General features: G+C 41.7%; 1 protein-coding gene across 1 annotated transcript in view; it reads right to left on the bottom strand.

The window, feature by feature from the left end:
* Positions 1-17,212, bottom strand: part of pear1 (platelet endothelial aggregation receptor 1) — a gene marked incomplete at its 5' end in the record, with an annotated part of 31,603 nt that extends 14,391 nt beyond the window's left edge. The window contains 12 exons of the mRNA XM_079164666.1: positions 1,944-2,046; positions 3,017-3,180; positions 3,326-3,446; positions 3,627-3,801; positions 4,851-5,063; positions 5,429-5,565; positions 5,926-6,028; positions 7,368-7,614; positions 11,752-11,844; positions 16,034-16,134; positions 16,233-16,334; positions 17,106-17,212. Of these exons, the coding sequence (XP_079020792.1) occupies positions 1,944-2,046; positions 3,017-3,180; positions 3,326-3,446; positions 3,627-3,801; positions 4,851-5,063; positions 5,429-5,565; positions 5,926-6,028; positions 7,368-7,614; positions 11,752-11,844; positions 16,034-16,134; positions 16,233-16,334; positions 17,106-17,212 (1,666 nt within the window). The remainder of the gene's footprint in view (positions 1-1,943; positions 2,047-3,016; positions 3,181-3,325; positions 3,447-3,626; positions 3,802-4,850; positions 5,064-5,428; positions 5,566-5,925; positions 6,029-7,367; positions 7,615-11,751; positions 11,845-16,033; positions 16,135-16,232; positions 16,335-17,105) is intronic.
* Positions 17,213-19,536: the final 2,324 nt, after the last annotated feature.

Here is a 19,536-nt window from a genome sequence, read left to right as displayed (position 1 = left end):
CACGACCATTTTCAAAGACCTGTGTGTGATGTGGGGCAGTTTACAAAAGGTGCTGTTGGCCATGAAATTAGAGCAACGAGAACTTGGGAACTGCATTGCCTCCCATGTCGAATGGAGACTGACACGACAACCCAAAAAGCCCAGCAGCATCAGCAGGTCCCTCTCGTCTTTGGGCAAAGGCATCTCCAACATCTTTACATGTTGAAAGGAGGTTCAGGTAATCTCCGTGGAGAGTTCAGAAACAACACAGAGAGAGGAGAGGGTGAGTTCAGAAACATCACAGACAGAGGAGAGTTTTGTCAGCCCTCTCAGGGAAAGCAATGAGAACCAGGTGAAGTCCAGTCCTCACAGGAGTCCAACTTCCCCCCAAGAACCACTACAGACAGAGGGAGAGTGTTCAACTGATGAAGGCTCTGCCACAGAATATGAGGACGCACTTGCTGAACCTTGGCCAGGTGCAACAGCACAGGAATAACTTCTACTGTGATGGTAGGCAACATCTGATAACTTCTACTGTGATAGTATAAATTATCAGATGTTCTAATAATCTAATAACTTCTACTGTGATGGTAGGCAACATCTAATAACGTCTACTGTGATGGTAGGCAACATCTAATAACGTCTACTGTGATGTAGGCAACATCTAATAACGTCTACTGTGATGTAGGCAACATCTAATAACTTCTACTGTGATGGTAGGCAACATCTAATAACTTCTACTGTGATGGTAGGCAACATCTAATAACGTCTACTGTGATGTAGGCAACATCTAATAACGTCTACTGTGATGTAGGCAACATCTAATAACGTCTACTGTGATGTAGGCAACATCTAATAACTTCTACTGTGATGGTAGGCAACATCTAATATCTTCTACTGTGATGGTAGGCAACATCTAATATCTTCTACTGTGATGTAGGCAACATCTAATATCTTCTACTGTGATGTAGGCAACATCTAATATCTTCTACTGTGATGTAGGCAACATCTAATAACGTCTACTGTGATGTAGGCAACATCTAATAACTTCTACTGTGATGGTAGGCAACATCTAATAACTTCTACTGTGATGGTAGGCAACATCTAATAACTTCTACTGTGATAGTATAAATTATCAGATGTTCTAATAACTTCTACTGTGATGGTAGGCAACATCTAATAACTTCTACTGCAGTGGCGGGCCGTGGATTTTATACCTGGGCCTTCAGTGCTGTTCTACACTTCTAATAACCTCATTATGACGTCACAGCTACGGGTTATTATTTGTTTCGTGTAAAAGCCGCATATTCACATAACACTGCAACATTTGACAAATGAAATAAAATGTTACATGAAGTTCAACACCTAGCATACAAAACACGAAAAGCAGAGTGCAGATACATGAATACGAGCATGACGGGACGCTGCGTCATTAACGGACAATACAGTCCAAATCAATGTAACACAATGACAAACTCACAAGAGCAGTCGCATATATTCGTATGACAACAAAGCAACAAATCAATCCAGCAGACCTGCAGCGGATCCATGCATTCCACCACACGAGCAAACCGCTCTGGTGCATCCATGAATCTCAAACTAAAGATCTAATTGGTTGAATCAACAATATCGTCCCCATTCAACTTAAACTGTACATGGAAGCACTGGGTGAGTCTGCAGGCTGGGGCCTCTCTTCTTACTAGAGACACAGAGGTGAAATCTGATTGGATAAAAGCTCTACTTAAAACAAGCTGCACTGGAAGCAGAGCAACAAAAAATAAGACAATGGGAAAAATATTTTTATAAAATATTATACATATCAGAAAAAATTAAATGTATTTAAGTCAGAGAACAGTACAAGCCGGATCAAAGAGAGGCCGAGTGGTTTAAAACCTGTGGCTCCGTCAGTTCTGTTGGTACCAAAGCCGAGCTGGCAGCGACACCAGGAGGACGTCATCACTTACCCCACCAACCTGGCAGACAGTGGCACTCCCCGGTGGCAGCCTGGCAGCCGTCGGCGTGAACACAATCACACCTCTTCAGGCAGCCTGGCCCAAACGTCTCCATCTGCACATGTGAGCAAATGCCAACGGGCACAGAATTGTCAGGGGAATCTCTTCAACATTCGGCCAGCTCAGTCAGAGTCAGACAGAATACTACACTGGCAATGTGTGTATGTATAGACAGCCTGGTGGGTTGGCATGGCGGAGACACGAGGGGCACGCGTCCAAATCACAGATTAAAACATACAGAGGGTGAGGTAAGGGATGAAAAGCTGGACAGCATTTCCTGAAGACTGTCCAATCAGAACCGACATGTTCTGTATAATTATCACCCTTATGATTTGTGTATTAGGCTAATCAAAGATAGCAGTGCATTTGTCCACTCAGCTCAACATACAATACACTTTTCACATCTTGTGACATGTGTTTTCATGCAATGCTGTGGCTTTAGTCCAGGGCCTTTTCTGTTGCTTTGGGAGACGAAGGGATAATAAGTTTAACACGTTAAAGCATATCTTTTCATTAAAACAGTACAACCTGCTAAATACATACATTTTATTCTATTTTATTTCATTTTAGTATGCATAAAGTATATATATACTGTATATTTCTACATATAACAAGCATCTTTGGCCCAAAAATGTCTTCCGGTATTAAAGTTCTGTCTTGTCTTACCTTTTTTTATCCATCCATTTTCTATCCAAATTCTTTCTGTAGTTAACTTCAAAGTAATGCAAATTTTATTAAATAAAACGGATAATTGTCAGTATTGGTGGCTGTTCGCTCTGGCTGGAGGATAGAGTTTACCCAACTTTCATTTAAAAAAACTGGTAGAATAATACACTACTTTAGAGTGCAGAGTGATGTGAATAGTACAATTTGTAGTTTTCTTAAAATATATATTTTTTGTATTTGTATTCAAAGTTGCTTTCATTGTCTCATTTTTTGGTCTAGTTTGAGATAATCTGATCCTCTCCTCCGCACCACTTCATAAACAAATAGGCAAAGCTATAAAGCCTCATTCAGATATTTACCGGGCACGACTGGTCACAGCGCGCCCCCTGCCAGCCGGCTGTGCAGGCGCAGGATCCATCTGCAGGGTTACATTTTGCCCCATTGGCGCAGTGGCAGGTGGCGTTGCATCCTGGGCCCCAGGTTCCCTCAGAGCAGGGGGTGGAACAGTCGGGCCCATGCCAGCCTGCAGACACACGAAGGACCGTCAGCCATGTTTGATAGAATGTTATTTCACCAATTTTGCTCCAGCCATGCATTCATCAGTCTGTCAATAGGTCAAACATTTCCTCTTTCACAGTGATCACGTCTGTGTGAATTTTTTCTTATACCCTCTTTGCAGAAGCAAGTCCCGTCAATAGGCGAGCAGTCGACAAAGTTTTCACAGGAGCACTCCAGGGAGCAGTTCTTGCCGTAGGCGCCACTTTTACAAAGATGCTCACAGTGAACCCCCTGCAATAATTAAAAATATTAACTTTGATGATAAACCTAGACCACATATAACAGGGGAGACAAATATACAATAACATAGGTAATCAGATCTGAGCATTGAAAATGTCAATTATTCATTATCTTCATTAATACATTTCTTCATTGAATCCAAACTAAATAATGCTAAACTCCACCACTCACCATATACCCGGGGGCACACCGGCATTGTCCCGTGGCACTGTCGCACACCCCTCCGTTCACACACAGACATGGCGCCAGGCAACCGTGACCATAGAAACCGTGAGCGCAGGTCTCGTTGCAGAACAGTCCGGCCCACCCTGGCTGGCATGTGCACTCTCCTTTCATCGGGTGGCAGCTGGACAATGAAAATAGAGGTAAATGTGACGAAAATCGCTACAAAACTACACGGGAACAGTGACAAAGTGCTGACTCTGCAAAAGAAAACAATGAGGAGCTACACTGCTAAATTGCATTTTTATCATTAGGATGTTGGTATTCACTTCTGCCCATATTATTTTTAATTGATACAGTCATTTTTGACAAGCAGAGCCGCTCTGAAATCGGAAAAACAATCCCATTGGTTGAGAAAACATCTCAGCTGGTGGCGCCAATGAACTTAAGGACCGTTCAGCTAGGCTAATTAGCAAACGTGCTCACCCACACAGGTGTTTTCAATTATTCTGGTTGATTAGGCAATTAGTTGCCCCAACTCCACCACAGGTGCAACAGGAGAGTGAGAGAGATGTCCATTGAGCACAGACGGCACACGCCCACACAGTCCACAGAAGAGGTCTAATCATGTAGAATGAAAACACCTGTGGTGCGTTTGACTTTTGGAAAGGAGTTGCCTGAAAGAGCATTGGACAAGAAGGGTTTTTTTTTTTTGGCACTAATTGCCGTGGTCGTAAATTGTGCGGTTGAAATACAGAGGAAGCTGGAAAGGATTAAGATGTTGCTGGACGCTGCCGGAGTATTTTTGAAGGTTGTGAACACAAACTCGCAGTTGTTTTATGAACACAGGTGGCAGCATCGAGCTCGTCAGATTCACCAGCAAGAGGTGTTGAGGACTTGAAACCGTACTTATGACGAGCCTTGCAAAGGTAAGATGTTTGCATATTGGAAGTATTTATAAGAGAGAAGTCTTGATTTTGTAAAATACCTTGAGTAAACCCTTCCCACTTTCATGTGAACCTATTCACTGTGTTAACCAACAAGGACTGGCGTCTAATGAGTGGATGAGCTAAGTTAACATGTGGGGGCCACCAGTAGCTGGCTAACTTACCTAAAATTGTGTGTCTTAGGCTCTGCACACTGAGATTTTACTCAACCGTGATTGGATCATTTCTGCCAAAGGTGAAATGTTTGCGTCGCTTAAACCAGTTTTTCCTGAAGACATCAACTCACCTGAGCGTCTGCTTGTCCTGGCAGAGACACTTGCGTTCGCAGTGCATGCCGTATTTGCCCGGCGCACACATTCTGTCCCTGCATTGTGGGCCGCTGAAGCCCGGCTCGCATAGGCAGCCTCCGTCGATGTTGTAGCAGCGTGCGCCGTTAGCGCAGTCGCACACACCTTTACAGTCCTGACCATACGTGCCTGCAGCACACTCCTCGTTACACCTGAGGGCGGCAACACAGAAGGTTGGATAGACACACGGAAGAGCTGGACTAGATTTGCACATTAATGAAAAAATGTTGAATAGTTAAATTTCAGTTCGGTGACTAGAAATCATGGAATCAATTTACTGCGCACATATTATCCAACCCAGCTGGGCTGTGGTGCTTCAATACCAAAGGACATCAAATGTATGAGGACAACAAAATACAGAGTAAAGATTTCTCCAGAGAGAAACCGGTTTATATGTTTGGATTCTTCTCTTAGAGTGGAGAAGGAAGCTGTCCCTTGGCATGAATGGACTTTTAGGAAGGCCACAGGCACAAGAACAGTCAAACATACACACACACATATATATATATACACACACCTGTTACCGGTGAAACCTTTAGCACACTGGCACTGTCCAGTTTCGGGGTCACATTTGCCCCGGTTGTGGCAGACGCACTCATCAGCACAGTTTTGTCCAAACCTTCCCTCTGAACATCGCACCGTGCAAACTGCACCCTGCAGAGTAACGAGGAAAAAAACCCATTGAGGCAGAAAGAAATGCCAAGTGAACGCAGATGCATCACTGCAAGAACTGGAACGAGACACAAACATGGCAACTTTCGCAGTTACTCAGAAAACAAGTGGTTAGTGTGCTCCCTGATGAGATCACAATCTCTTCTCCCCTCGTGCAAGTATTCCAAATTTTACATTAGGGGAAAACCTTGCATCTGCATGTCTCCAGAGATGACGGGTTGTCTTTGGACAAGTCAGAGACTGTTTGGAGACAGCTTGAAAGTCAGGCTAATTCAAAATCTGGCAACCTCCACAGATAACATGAAGGTTAGTGTCGGTTCAAGCTTTAACTTGAAAACATACCGTCCATCCAGGTGGGCAATCGCAGATCCCTTTGCCTTTACAGATGCCTCCATTCTGGCAGCTGCACCGTGCCTGGCATTTCCTGGAACACGCCTTCTCACAGCTGGGGGGGAGAGGATGGAGTCGATGCTTAATAACAGCTTAATGGACCACTTTAGTGAAACACGCTACATGTGTCCTCCTGGGGCATTCCTGAGGACTTAAGTAAAGGTTTTGTTCTACAGTAACAGTGAAGAAAATAAATGTTTGCAGCATTTCTATGAAACTGGTTATTCAAGCACCAGCATAGGGGTGTTTATTCTGTTGTTTATGCTCATGTAAAGCACTTTGAGTTGCCATTCTGTCTGAAATGTTCTATATAGACGAAACGTATCTTACCTAAACTAAGTCCATTTACTCAATTACTAAAGTACGATTTTGAGGTTCTTCTACTTTAATGATCCCCGTGGGAAATTCACAGTACTTAAAGAGATGAATAAAAATATGTCTCAACTTTACCAGCTGCAACATTAAAGTGATGCACACATAATGTGCCAATAATTCGAATATACAAAATGTGTCATTCTGCAAAGTGACTACTCCTTTTTTTAACTTGTATTTTTGTACTTTTACTCATTTGAGTGTATGACTTCATTATACAGACATCATGACCTTTGGAGACAGCATTTAGTAGTTCATACAGTCCTATTATATTCTACTAAACTACTCTGAAGGAAAGCAGTAGAAGGTCAATAAAGACTAACAGTAGCTCTCTGATTACTGGAAGACTTGGCATTTCAACAGCTTAGTGGGAATCATCAGCACAGTTGGAACGTGTCTTTAACCAATAAGATTTCTTGGCTAAAACTACCTCTTGTCCAATTCCGTGTTGGGATATTATATTTTCTAATACACCCTTGAGGTGAAATAATATGGACATGCTTCAAATACACAATTCATCAAGGAGCGTTATCCAATGGTCAGTGTTGCCAAGCCCCCTTTCTTATTCAGCTGGAAGTGGTGTGTTGTTCACATTGGCAGTAAAAGAGTTTCCACTATTTAGTGGGGAAGAGTTTTCATTGCTCACTCATCCTCGGGGGCAACTCAAAACGAGGCGTAACAGATGACTCATTAACTTCATGGATAATAAAGTTGTGGAAACGAATAACTCGGATCTGTGACGGACAGACCTCCTGACAAAATTAAGATAAAGTGTAATACTGTGATGTGTAATGAAGTGAGGGATCAAGTGTCTCCTAAATTACATAATTAACTATACATACTCTAAAAATGGCTCATACTAAAATTGACATTGTGTCAATTGTACAGGCATGCATGTTCCTCTCAGGAACTGAGATCACATTCCAAAATGCTATTTTTATTTAGGAATCAGATAAAAGTAATGAACCTCCTAATATGCAAGGCTCCTGTTTTAATATTGATTTTTATTTTTGTGCACTTACAAAGTCCCCGTGAATCCGTCCCGACACAAACACTCTCCGGTTGCTTTATCACAGGATCCTCCGGTCCCACACTTGCACCTCTGCAGACAGCCCTTCCCGAAGGTGCCCGCTGGACAGGACTCCTCGCAGTAGCGTCCTATGAACCCCGGAGGACACTGACACGTCCCCTTGACGGGGTCGCAGAGAGCTCCGTTCTCACACTTGCACTGCTGACTGCAGCCTGGCCCCCATTGTTTGTCATCACAGGCTGAAAGGGTAACGGGACAAACAGTTGTTTATTGATTATGAAGTATAGCCAAGATACTGAAACACAACCGTATTCTGGTTTATTCAGGCAAAATAGTTTTTAAAATATGAGTTGTGACTGTAGATGTTTGGTTTATTGGATTAGCTTTCTTTTGTTAAATCTCAATTTCTAAATTTGATATATTTAATGATACGATTCACTGGATTCTAGAATAAACTAGATTGTCATTAATACTACCTGGGGGGGAAAATGTAGTATTTTCATTGGGCACCTCACTTTGTAAGACTTTTCTCACTTTGTAAGACTTTTCTTGTCCAACAAAAGTATGTTTTTGTTTTCCAGTACCACCACTACTCGTGTAGTTAAACAGCGACGCACATTCTCACTTTCATTACACACATTTTCCAACGATTCAAACCAGTCAGCTTCCAGTAATTCGCCTTCTTCTCTAAACACTGAGTCAAACCTGCTCTGCGATGCTGGAAATGAAATAAAAACAGCGACGCAAAATATGATTACTGCTGATTATTGGAACTTGCATATGATGCATGTGCGATCATTTAGTGTCAGGTCTGTTTTTCCTCATGCTATATTCCTCCCATACACTGTGGCGTACACTTACAGTAACATATGATGTCATGAAAAACAAATACACAGAAATAAATCTGATTAAATTCAACAACACATGAAAAACAAGAGCGGAAGAGCTCGGGAAGGACATAAAGTACTGACTCTTCCAGACATCACTGTCGCTGTCCCTCATGCTTCCACATCCAAATCTCCCTCTTTTGGTCCTGCGGTGTTGTATTACCAACAAATAATTTCGACTTGGCAGGGAGATTTGCATGGAGCTCACAAGACGGACGAGTTTTAAATGGTTAATTTTACAGAAGCTTGAGGCTCGGCTCCGGCGGGGTTTAGAGTGCAGTGCAGAGATTCACACACGGTTTGGGTTTCAATTCATGATGAAGAGATCTCAGTCCGCTGGGGTCGCCTTATTGGTCAAGGGTGCATTCTTCAAATTTGTCATCGGTGCCTCACGACTGTGTTGGACATCATCGAGAAAATGTGATATCCAATAGCACTGACGTAACGCATGGATGGGCGTCGGTGAACTTGAGCTAAAAACAATTCTGACAATTTCATGCTGACCTCTGTGAATCGTCTTTCTTTATCTGAACAGCAGACATTACCCCCCCCCCCCCCTAGGGTAGAGTAGAGCCAAATTTGGCCTGGAGCAAAGCGCGCTGCCATGGACTGTAGTGTTTATTCCACTGGACGCGGAGCAGGACCCTTGCTTTTTGTTTTGTTTAAATGAATCGTACCTTCACTTGTTCTCTGTGTGGGCATTGGAGAGGGGCTCTGTGTCACGTTGACTAATGAGAAACTCAGCTGGAGCAGCGATTATGTTTACACAGACATTCTCCAGGACAGCAGGGGAGATTTACTGAAGGGGTCTGCAGCTCCGTCGGCTCAAGAACTGAGGGGGCCGATGCATCCAGACAGTAAGATGAGTGACTGGCTGAAATGTGCCAGATTGGACGTGCTGTTTTTGAGCAACCAGCCAGAGTGTTTGCTTATCGTCACGTAAACATGAGCAAAGCGTTGCTGAGTTAGTTTACCTTCATCAAATGCACTTAACTCGGCTCAAGTGTGTCTTACTTTGATTTGATCGCAGTAACAACAAGCACAGATCAATCCAAAATTGCCAGACGGTTGACATTTCACACCAAAAGGGAATTCATGGCCAACTTTCCATGTAAGAGTTTGATTATTTATCACAACAAAACAGCGTTACGACCACACAGACTCTTTGAACTTGTCCTCTCAGGAGACTTAAAAGCTTAACTTCCTATCTGTGATGGAGTTATGAACATGTAATCTATACAGACCATCATTAACATGACCTCTACAGTGCTGCATACCAGTATCTGTAATACTGCGTGCATGTAAACCCACTGACTGACATACACTTCAGAACTGGCAACCCTTCACTGTCTTTTATCAGGAATGCACATTGGTATGGTGGGAAAATTCTTGCCTTTCCCCTGAGAATTGTCCGAGCAGTGGTTTGGGTTTTGCTTGCGTACAAAGTCCACTTCATCTCCTGGATCTCTTAAACAACCCTCGCTGCTCGTTTTTTGATTGCAGCGCTCTGCGTCCCTCGATCAAAATATGCTCTGAAACCATGCTTACGTAAAGCCTTAAATATTTTGACATGACATTTTGTTGCTCCCACTGAGCCACAATTTCTGCTTTTCTCTTACCTCAACCATTGTAATTACCAAAATGTTCCCATTTTTCCATTCTCTGCCACTCTTCCTCGCTTTTTGTCAGAGGTGCAATGCAACCGAGTACATAAACAAGTACTGTACTTGAGTACAAAGTCAATACTCTTTTACTCCACTACACCTTAAATAGAATTTTTTTTTTCTCATTCCTGTTCAGTTAAAACTATTTATCTCCTAATGTGGTGATTGTTGAAGTGTTCCTTCATGGGTTGAGATTATTGTCCTACTTCTTAAGATAAATAAACTCCTTTAAAAAGCCTCTTGGATCAGCTGCATCATCACAAAGCTGAGAACAGGGCGTTTTTTCTGAGCTCGTGAAAAGTTGACTTTTTAGAGATACGTTATTCTCACAGGTCAGAGATGCTACAATGACGATCTTCTAGAATATGAAGCATTGCTGTAGGTTATAATACCCAACAGGATATAAAAGGAGTTTAAATTAGCACAACCATAAACATATACAGCAGTAAAATGCAACATAATGCAGCAATAATATAAATCCAGAAACATCACAGTCAACACTTCACATGCTTTAACATTCTTTTTCTTCAGTGAGGTATTGAATGCAGGACTTTTACTTGTGGAGTATGTACATAGTGTGGTACTTTTACCTAAGTAAAGGGACTGAATACTTTTGTCACATTCTGCCATGTATAGAACTCTCCTCTTTTCTCCATATTCAGGGGCAAAGAGTCCTAAAAGTGGTCCGCATGAAAACCTCAGTCCCCTCTCCTCTTTCTCATACTTAGATAGCTCAACACACAGGCATCCAGGAAGTATCGGGGCTCCTTCTGCCAAAAATACTCCATTATAGGACGATACTGTGGAGCCAAGGCTAGGAGGAGGAGGAGTGGAAGAAGAGAAAAGAGCAGAGTGAAAGAAAATTTAAGTGAGAGTTGGAGGAGGGGGAAAGAGTGTAAGGAGAGACGGAGAGACCTGGTCCATGCAAGAGAGAAAGGGGTAACTTTTTCCATTTCCCCTTCCCATCATCCCCCTGTCAAGACATCAACCACTACCCGTTAAAGCTAATTCCCTCTTTCTGTAGAGGAATAAGAGGGGGGGGGGGGGTGCTGTGTACCACTGACCCAGCTGACTGTGTTGAAACGGGCTGAAGGTGGAAAACTTGATTTCAGTGAGGGGGACAGCAGCCCCGCGAAACGAGGCTCTGGTTTCACACGCCACGTTGTTTGGACGATCGCATTCAAGGAGATTTCAGACAAACTGGGTTAGACTCACTGTTCTGAGTTGGTGCCTTGAATAACTATTATATAACCATTTCTGCTGACTTTAGTTCTGTGGAAGAAGACATAACTAGTAGAAGAAGCAGGTTTATTTTCTCTCTCTCTCTTAACTCTTTCTTTCATGGACTGTGGCTACTTTCAGTACATCACATAGTATTGATCTCACCATGCTGTTTCGTTACGTTTGTTGGAGTTATTATGATTCATTTTGAATGGTAAGTGAGTGAGAGGTGGACATGCAGCTCATTCTGGTCTAGTAAACTGGTTTCTGGACAGGCGGCCATTCATGACTCATTGCTGTTGATGCGGTAATGCTCCCTCGCCGTTTCCATTGGAAAGGCCTTCTGTGTGTGATGGAGTAGTGTATGTGAAGATCAGCCACTTGACTAATGGCCAGTTGTCTTTTCCTGTTTGTGTGTGTGTGTGTGTGTGTGTGTGTGTGTGTGTGTGTGTGTGTGTGTGTGTGTGTGTGTGTGTGTGTGTGTGTGTGTGTGTGTGTGTGTGTGTGTGTGTGTGTACCTGAAAAGAGAAAGCGCTGGGAGAAAAAAAAAGCAAACGAGAGAGTGAGGAAATGTCTGAGCGAAGGGGAAAAGACTGATTCATACCGCTGGAGCAGTCGTCGCCTCGCCATCCGCCCTCACACTGGCAACGGTCTGGAGCGACACATCGACCGTGGACGCACTCCTTGGTGCAGCGAGCTGTTGATGGGAGACACACTTTTTTTATAACAGAGCCGGCTTTGTGGAGACATACAACATGTGGTGCGGATCAGATCAGCCAATGGTTCCCAACTTTATTCTTTGTGTGATGAGCCCAATAAGATGAGCTCAAGAACCACTTCACCAACTCCGTTCATTCGAATGGAACTGTGATTTAGCACTCATGATTACATCAAAGTGGAAATTATTGCGATTGTTTTTCACAGAAGACAATGTGATCCTGGAATTGTATGCGTTTAGACTTTGGCTACGGTTGAATCTTTTTTTTTTTAAATGACATCCTTGTGTGTTTTCCTAACTACTTGTCCTTGACCTCTATGGAAAACATCATGATGTGAAGGAGAATTCAACCGCAGTGTTAAGAGAATCTCACTGTTCTTACACTAGGCTATGGATATTATCTCCCTAGCATGGTCCAGTGTTCCCTATGCTAAGGGACATAAGACGGGAAGCATTGAAGCATCTTTCCTTAGCGCTTCAACCATATCGACCAGCTTTTCTCTTGGCTGCCACTTGGGTACTGAGGAAGACCTCCAGTGAAGGTCTAAACTAGTCAGTGTTCTCCCATTGTTCTTTTTAACTTTGATATGCCCTAAACTAATTCCAACTACATCCTTAGCTAGATTCAGAGGCTTCTCTTTGTTCTACTATGATTTTGAAATGATTGATGCTGTCGTTCTTCTTTAGGGAACAGTTTTTATTTTTTGAACAAACAAATGGCTGCATAATTCAATACGTTTTAACGTCTTTGTTTGTGTGTTAACTAGTTTTCACACAATCTCAATTGCAGCATGTAGTGTTCAGCTTACATCTAAACACTAAATAGACTGAGGAAGCTGAGTTACTCGTCTATCTTTCCACGCACACACTGGTACCTGTAGAAGTATAGTCTTGTTGGGAATCACTCATCCAGGGCATATACAACTGTTAGTGTTATCACAGATGTCTGTGAGACCAGTGAGAAAATCACTTTGAACACTGAGTGTGTGTGTGTGTGTGTGTGTGTGTGTGTGTGTGAGAAACACCGTTTAAAAAAAGGGTGAAAGGGTGCTACAGAAATGATTATTAATATTACTAAAGAGCACGTGTTCAATCTATTTCAGAAGGACACTATTTCAAGGGTGTGTTTTTCTTTTTTTTTTATTCAATTAAAAATCTATTCAACTCAATTGCATTCTTTCCCTGCTGAATGTGTTCCACCATAAACAGTGTGTGAGCTGTGAGCCCGACAGCTGGGCTCCACCGTACACTTGAAAGCACCGGTGCCATTCATACTGTCAAGGAGGCTCCTCTTAGAAAGTCTTTGAGTTGTTGGTAAATAGTTCTGCTATTAATGAAGTTGATTCAGACATGCATTCATGACTGCAGACTAATGATTCAGCCAGAGATCTTTTCATTTTTTGTTACACTAGACGAGTGTTTTCGAACCAAATGCTGTATAAAGCACGCGGTGTTTTTCTTTTAAACAAACAATAATTTAACTGATTATTATCTCCTCTCTAGTTGAAGGTGTTTGAAAACTGGAGGCTGGAGATTTGGGGGATCTAAGAAAAGGCGTACATACCATCCAATGAAGGAGCTAAGTGTAATTATATCTAATTATATGTATTTAGGAAATAAAGAAATGGTGTACAGAACGTGGGTGTAGGAGGAGTCACACACACGACACGTTGACGGCTGAGATATTTCAATTATAGAGCTTAAAACAGCAATCAGTAGACTCCAGTCTGCTTTTCTGATGCCAGTCAGTAAAATCAAAGGCTTTTGTGTTTGGCTACAAAAAACTCTATACATACACACACACACACACACACACACGCATGCAACGCTGCTGTGAAAGGTGGCGCAACAATAAGCAACCAAAACTGCATATTATCTCTGCCGAATGAAAACAAAATGTCAGTTTTTGAAGCACAAGGCACAGAAACCTTGTTATTACCATCATGCACTGATGAGATCATCCAGTGATGTGTGCAAAGGTTTGTAAAGCTGAGGTAGAATTTTCTCAAGCCTTGCGGGACATTTATGGTTTCACTTTATTTATATATGTCGCCGCTGACTGTCAGCAATAACGCTGTGTCAGCAAGCTGTTGACAGCTGCATCATTTGGTATTATTTTAACTAGCGCACCCAAACATTTATTGTGAAACGCGACGACCTTAAATTGACAATGAACTTTAGAGTAAAGTAGTTTAGATTAGGAGTGAGGTGATAGGCTTATGATTACTTTAATCACATAAAAAGCACAGTTTCTCCGGGTGATTCCATGCTAACTGACTCCATATGTAATGTTTTTCACCTTCAAACTAATTAGATTTCCTTTTTATTTCTGGATCTACAAAACATGCAGAATCTAAAGGACACCATGTTGGTGTATTTGTTTCTATCATGGTCCCAAGATGTTTGAAGAAAGACACAGAACACGTCATGTAAAATAAAACTGAACCAAATCCAAGTAATTATTCTCATCAAAACGCATAAAATACAAAAAGTCAAATTGTGTTGTAGTCTCTGGTGTTTTGGACAACGTTACTGTATTCATTAGACCTGTCCATAGTGTTAAAGTTAAGCTGAGTGAGTTTGCACACGGCTCACATCAGTGTTTCATAGGATTCAGTTTCTGTTTTTCTGAGCTGTGCAGGCAGCAGTACCACCCCTCTGAACTCATCAGTAACAGATGCTTCGTTGATGATATAATAGTTGCTGAAATGATGTGAAATCCTTGAACTAATATGAAAATTATGAAGAGGGTTTTCATAGTGTCAGCAACACACAGCTAAGTGTAAAGTTCCAGTTAGAACAGCCAGGATCAGCATGAGAAGAACAGAACCCATAATTGTGGTAATTCCAGTGTCGTGTGCTACTCATATTGACTCTGCATCTTGCATGGAAAACAAAAAAAAGACATTTTGGAATTGTGCTGGATTACATGGTCTCCTTCACATTTGCACCAATGGCTATACTTTCAGGAAACTATGAAAGGGACATAATCAGTTTAACACTCTTAATTTATTACATTACAAAGATGTATCAAGCCCAAAGTGTCAGAGGAATCGGACAGAACATTCCATAACATAGATGTTTCTTGACTGGATATATTCTTAGTATTTGTTGATTTTGAGAACTCTTCATAATTCAGTTTATACACAATATTTGCTTGCAATGCACTGCTGATGTTGCACACCCATGGGTGGGACCAGGGGCGTAGCTACCACTGAGGTCATGTCCTCAGTATTTTTTTCTGGGATTTTGGGCTTTTTAGCAAACTACAGAGACGTGTACAATCTATAAATAAAACACTGAGAACATTTACCAAGCTCATTCCAGTTTTTTTTTTTGCTATGTATTTAGATTTGACAACTTTGAGGTCAACAAAAAGAGATCAAATTAAAGATTGCTTTTGATTCTTAGAAGTGACCTCAATAACTTTGAAATGTAATCTTAAAATAGCCTCTGCTGCATTTACACAAATGTGCATTAATGTGCACTGTCCCTGTTAATTCAATCAATAAAGTAAGTATTCAACGTTTCTCTTTACATAGTGAAGGAGGATTTGTAACTTCATGTAAATGATTAAGCTGTTCATGTTGGTAAATATGAACAATTTAAATAACACTGAACTGCTCTGGGGGATGGGATTTGGAGGAGTTCACTTGGACTCAGTACCTATGTTTTAAAACAAATACTGGGTACGGTCCTATGGGACAAGACTGTATATTCAATGACACACACCTGAGTCTCTTTGGTACCTCTGTGAGAAACAGAGAGAAAACTTGTGCTCGAAACATTTTCTAATGTAATAAATGAGAAATCTTAAGCTGAACACTCAACAGTGATCCAGTTCTTGGAAAGCAGAATTTAAAAATTACACCATTAAAAAGCAACTGAAATCAATAAAGTATATCTAAATATTGAGATGGCGTACTTGACTTTTTAACTCCTCTACAAGGTGGGCATGAAAGAAGGCGAGGGCCTGTGGATCAATTTACTTTGTCATGTTTTGCGGGAATGGTGTGTTAAAACCTCTCTGAACTGAATATTACCCAAAACTTGTGTTCTTCTCAAAGACTGTTTCAGCTTTCCTACTGTTTGTCTCAGTGATTTTAAAAAAGAAAGAAGAATTCAGACGGAGGAATTGACCAATAAAAAGGTTTCCATAAATACTTACGGACACATTTGTCTCTGCTCTCGTAGTAGCCTGGACAGCACTGGTATCTCTTGCGGTAGTCTGTCTTCACCGCCTGCCTGTAGGCCGTCTTGTAGGTGATCCTGAAAAAACAACACAGTCAAACAGGACGCTTTGACCCTCCGCTGAGAGGAACAGGAAGTCAGCCGCGACAGGAAAAGAGTCATCGCGCTGCTGCTACCTGTGGCGCATGCATCTGTAGGAGGTCCGAGGGTCGGAGCAGGGCTCCTCCGTCACATGGTCGTAAGGATGAGAGTAGGACTCTTTCACTGAGGTGGTGAAGCTGAAAAGCGGAACATCACAAGCAATGTCAATCATTCACAGTCCATACAAAACGTATCCTGCTCTATTAGTTCGACTAAAATGTGAGGATTTGAGGCTTGTACAAAACTGAATATATTCTGGTTTTGGACTAATGTTCTAATAAAACAATCAATCTGAATACATCACCCCGACTTGTGGGAAATAATTACAGGCATTTAAACTATTTTCTGACATTTCATGCATAAACCAATTAATCGTTTGGTTGAGAAAATAATCAGCGGATTCATCAATCATGAAAGATAACATTCGTTGGTGCCCTAGATGAATCCTAATGACTGTGGTGATCCCGGCGGCTGTAGAGTCTTAAAATAAATTACAGTTCAATCAAAGGTTATGTCAATTGTGCTTTCTTAATCCACTCATCGGGAATTCTGTGAATTCATAAAGTGTAACAGAATTACCTCAGATGAACAAGAAAAAAAAGCCAATCAGTGCTTGAAAAAGTACTTTTATTTATCTCGGATTTAGGTGAATTAGAAAGTGCTTTTGAAAGCTATTGATCCATGTAATTAGCTACACATGACCACTAGCCGTAATGGTGGTTTTCCGTGCCAAAGCAGTAAAAGTGGGGAAAGTTAGTTCCTGCCTCTACAGATCAAGTATAAAACAGTGAGGCTGCCTTTTTCCCCCTTAAAAGTTTACTTTGTGATTTAAGTGATTAATGTCTTGACCAACCAATCATATAACAACAGCAACATGTATTTGCTTGTGACAGTGAAGCAGGCCTCACCTCTCCCACAGGCTGCACACATTGGGGTCTCTTGGGTTCAGGGAGTAGCTTAGACCAATCAGGAAGCTCAAGAGCAGCAGGGCGGCGGAGCTCTGCACAGTCGGCATGGTCCTGAGGGGGAAAAAGTACAGACATTTACTGAGGGATGTAAAAACCCAAACATTTCAGCGAGGACGGCACCGGGCCAAAACATACACTTTATTATTAGCTGGCGAAATAGATGACGGACACAGTAGACGAAACATTTGTACGATGCAGAGCAATTTGTGAAGACCATGTTGAAGAGGTGATGTCTTACGTGTTTTTTAAATGAGGTTTTCTGAGGTTTAATTGGATTTTTTTACTATATTGGAAATTATTAGCAGTCCAACTCATTTACTTGCCTTATTGTCCAATTTTGAAAACTAAAATCCGTTGTGTGTTTTTGAAGTTTTTTCACTGAGTGACAAAGCTTTGTGGCTCTCTGTGAGGCAAAGCACAATGGAAAACCTTTCACACACAGATCGGGGGAAAGAAAAGTTCCATTCCTTCTCTCAACTAGAGATTTACAATCATTGTTTTTGTTTTTCATTTACTATAATCAACATTTCACAGCGTGGCAGATAGAAAGATTCATTGAAAGCTGGTTCTCTGTACCTATAAATTTCGGTTAAGACTCAGCCACTGACTTTTAAAGAGTTCGTTAAACGCTCAGCAGAGGTGAGGCAAAGAGCCAGATTCAAAGCGTAACGCTGTCTGCTCCCCGACGAGCTCCATACCATCTCAACAGGGTTCATAAAACACAGGCATCGGGAGACAAGTTGACAGCAGACAGGATAGACGGGGTAGAGTGAGAGCAGAAGTAAGAAAGAAAAGCAGAGAGAAGTGGATCAGAGTCAAGAAATGTGACTCCCTACTTCATCCTGACCCCAATCAATCAGTGCTGCAGTGAGGCCTCCACACTCCTCGGCCGTCCCCTCCACACTCCAGCAGCATCTGGATCCGATCAGTGCATCGGCCCAAGAGAGCGCCTCGGCACGGGGACCCTGTTGGGCTCTCAGGGAGCAAAAGGGAGGCAAGTTCTTTTTTTTTTCTCCCTTTTTCTCCCTTTTTCCCCTTTTTTCCCCTCACAAATGTCCCATGGAAATGAACAGAAGTTCAACAAGGCCAGTGGTGTGAGCCCTCTGGTAAAAGCGTTGTGGGAATGCAACGGCATTTCTAAAGAAAGGAACGTCATGTTGACATGGGATCAGTCAGGCCTGTTGTTCCCCTCTGCTTTCTCAACAAGTCACGCCTGACAGAATTACTGTTCCAGAGCTTCTCATGTCATCTACTCGTGGCCTTTTAGGAGATTTCTGATGGGACAGTGACATTGTAAACACCAATCAAGATTATGTTCTTCATGAAGAAACATCTCGGATTTCAGAGGGAGGAACAACAAATGTGTCTCTTACTGGTAAAACGTAGGTCCGTCCTCAACAAAGTTTCATGAAATGTCACACTTTTGAGAGTTTTAAGCCACTATCACCTGTCTGTCGTCACAGAATTCAGTTAAGGCAACTAAAACTTTACCAAACTGTTACCCTAAGAAGTAGTGTAAGGTAAACTTAAAACTAAATCAATAAACTAACATCTGCATGCTAACATGCTCACAATTACAATGCTAACATGCTGATGTTTAGCAGGTAATGTCCACCATGTTTGCCATTTTAGTTTAGCATATTAGCAAGCTAACGTTTTCTAATCAGCTCAAAGTACAGCTGATGGGAATGTCATTAGTCTTGCAGAAATGTTATCGTACCAAGAACAAAATAAAGTGTTGACCTGATTGTGGCTCTCAAGGAACAGTCTGTGTGTCACCAAAGTCATTAGGTTCATCTGCTGGGGACCTTGAATGTCTGTCCAAAATTATATGGCAATCCATCCAATAGTTAGATATATTTCAGGCTGGACCAAAACTACTACAAAACACACTTTCTTTCACATTAAAAGCACATATTTGCATTTTCAGCAATTCCTCTCATTTTGGAGGAAAAATGCTGATGCACACAGAAAAAAAAAAAAAGACTCGCTTTTGGCTTTCTTCAAAATGAGAACGGATTCTCCCATGCGGATTGTGTCTCCTCTGTGAATTACTGTGACTTGCATGACCTTTTCCACCCGACTGTCAGTTGAAAAGGTTAGTAAGAGTTAAGTTTAAGTGTCTAACTTTGGTAAGAAAGGGGGTACGATTTTTGTCAAGGTTAAGTTAGATCAACACAAAAGTAAATCCATAATAAATCTGTATGATTTAGAGATTTGACCCTAGTTTCTGGCACTAGTTTCCACTCCATCATTTCACTGTCAAACTGCTTTTTAAGCCCTATTTCCTTCATGTCATCAATGTGTGGTGGAGAAACATATTTCTCTCACTTTTCATGCACTTATTTGCATTTTAAGTCACTCTGCTCGG

This window comes from Pholis gunnellus, assembly GCF_910591455.1.
Source record: "Pholis gunnellus genome assembly, chromosome: 8".
NCBI classification, from domain to species: domain Eukaryota; kingdom Metazoa; phylum Chordata; class Actinopteri; order Perciformes; family Pholidae; genus Pholis; species Pholis gunnellus.
Note: the sequence above shows the minus strand (reverse complement) of the source record. Positions and strands in the feature narration are given on the sequence as shown.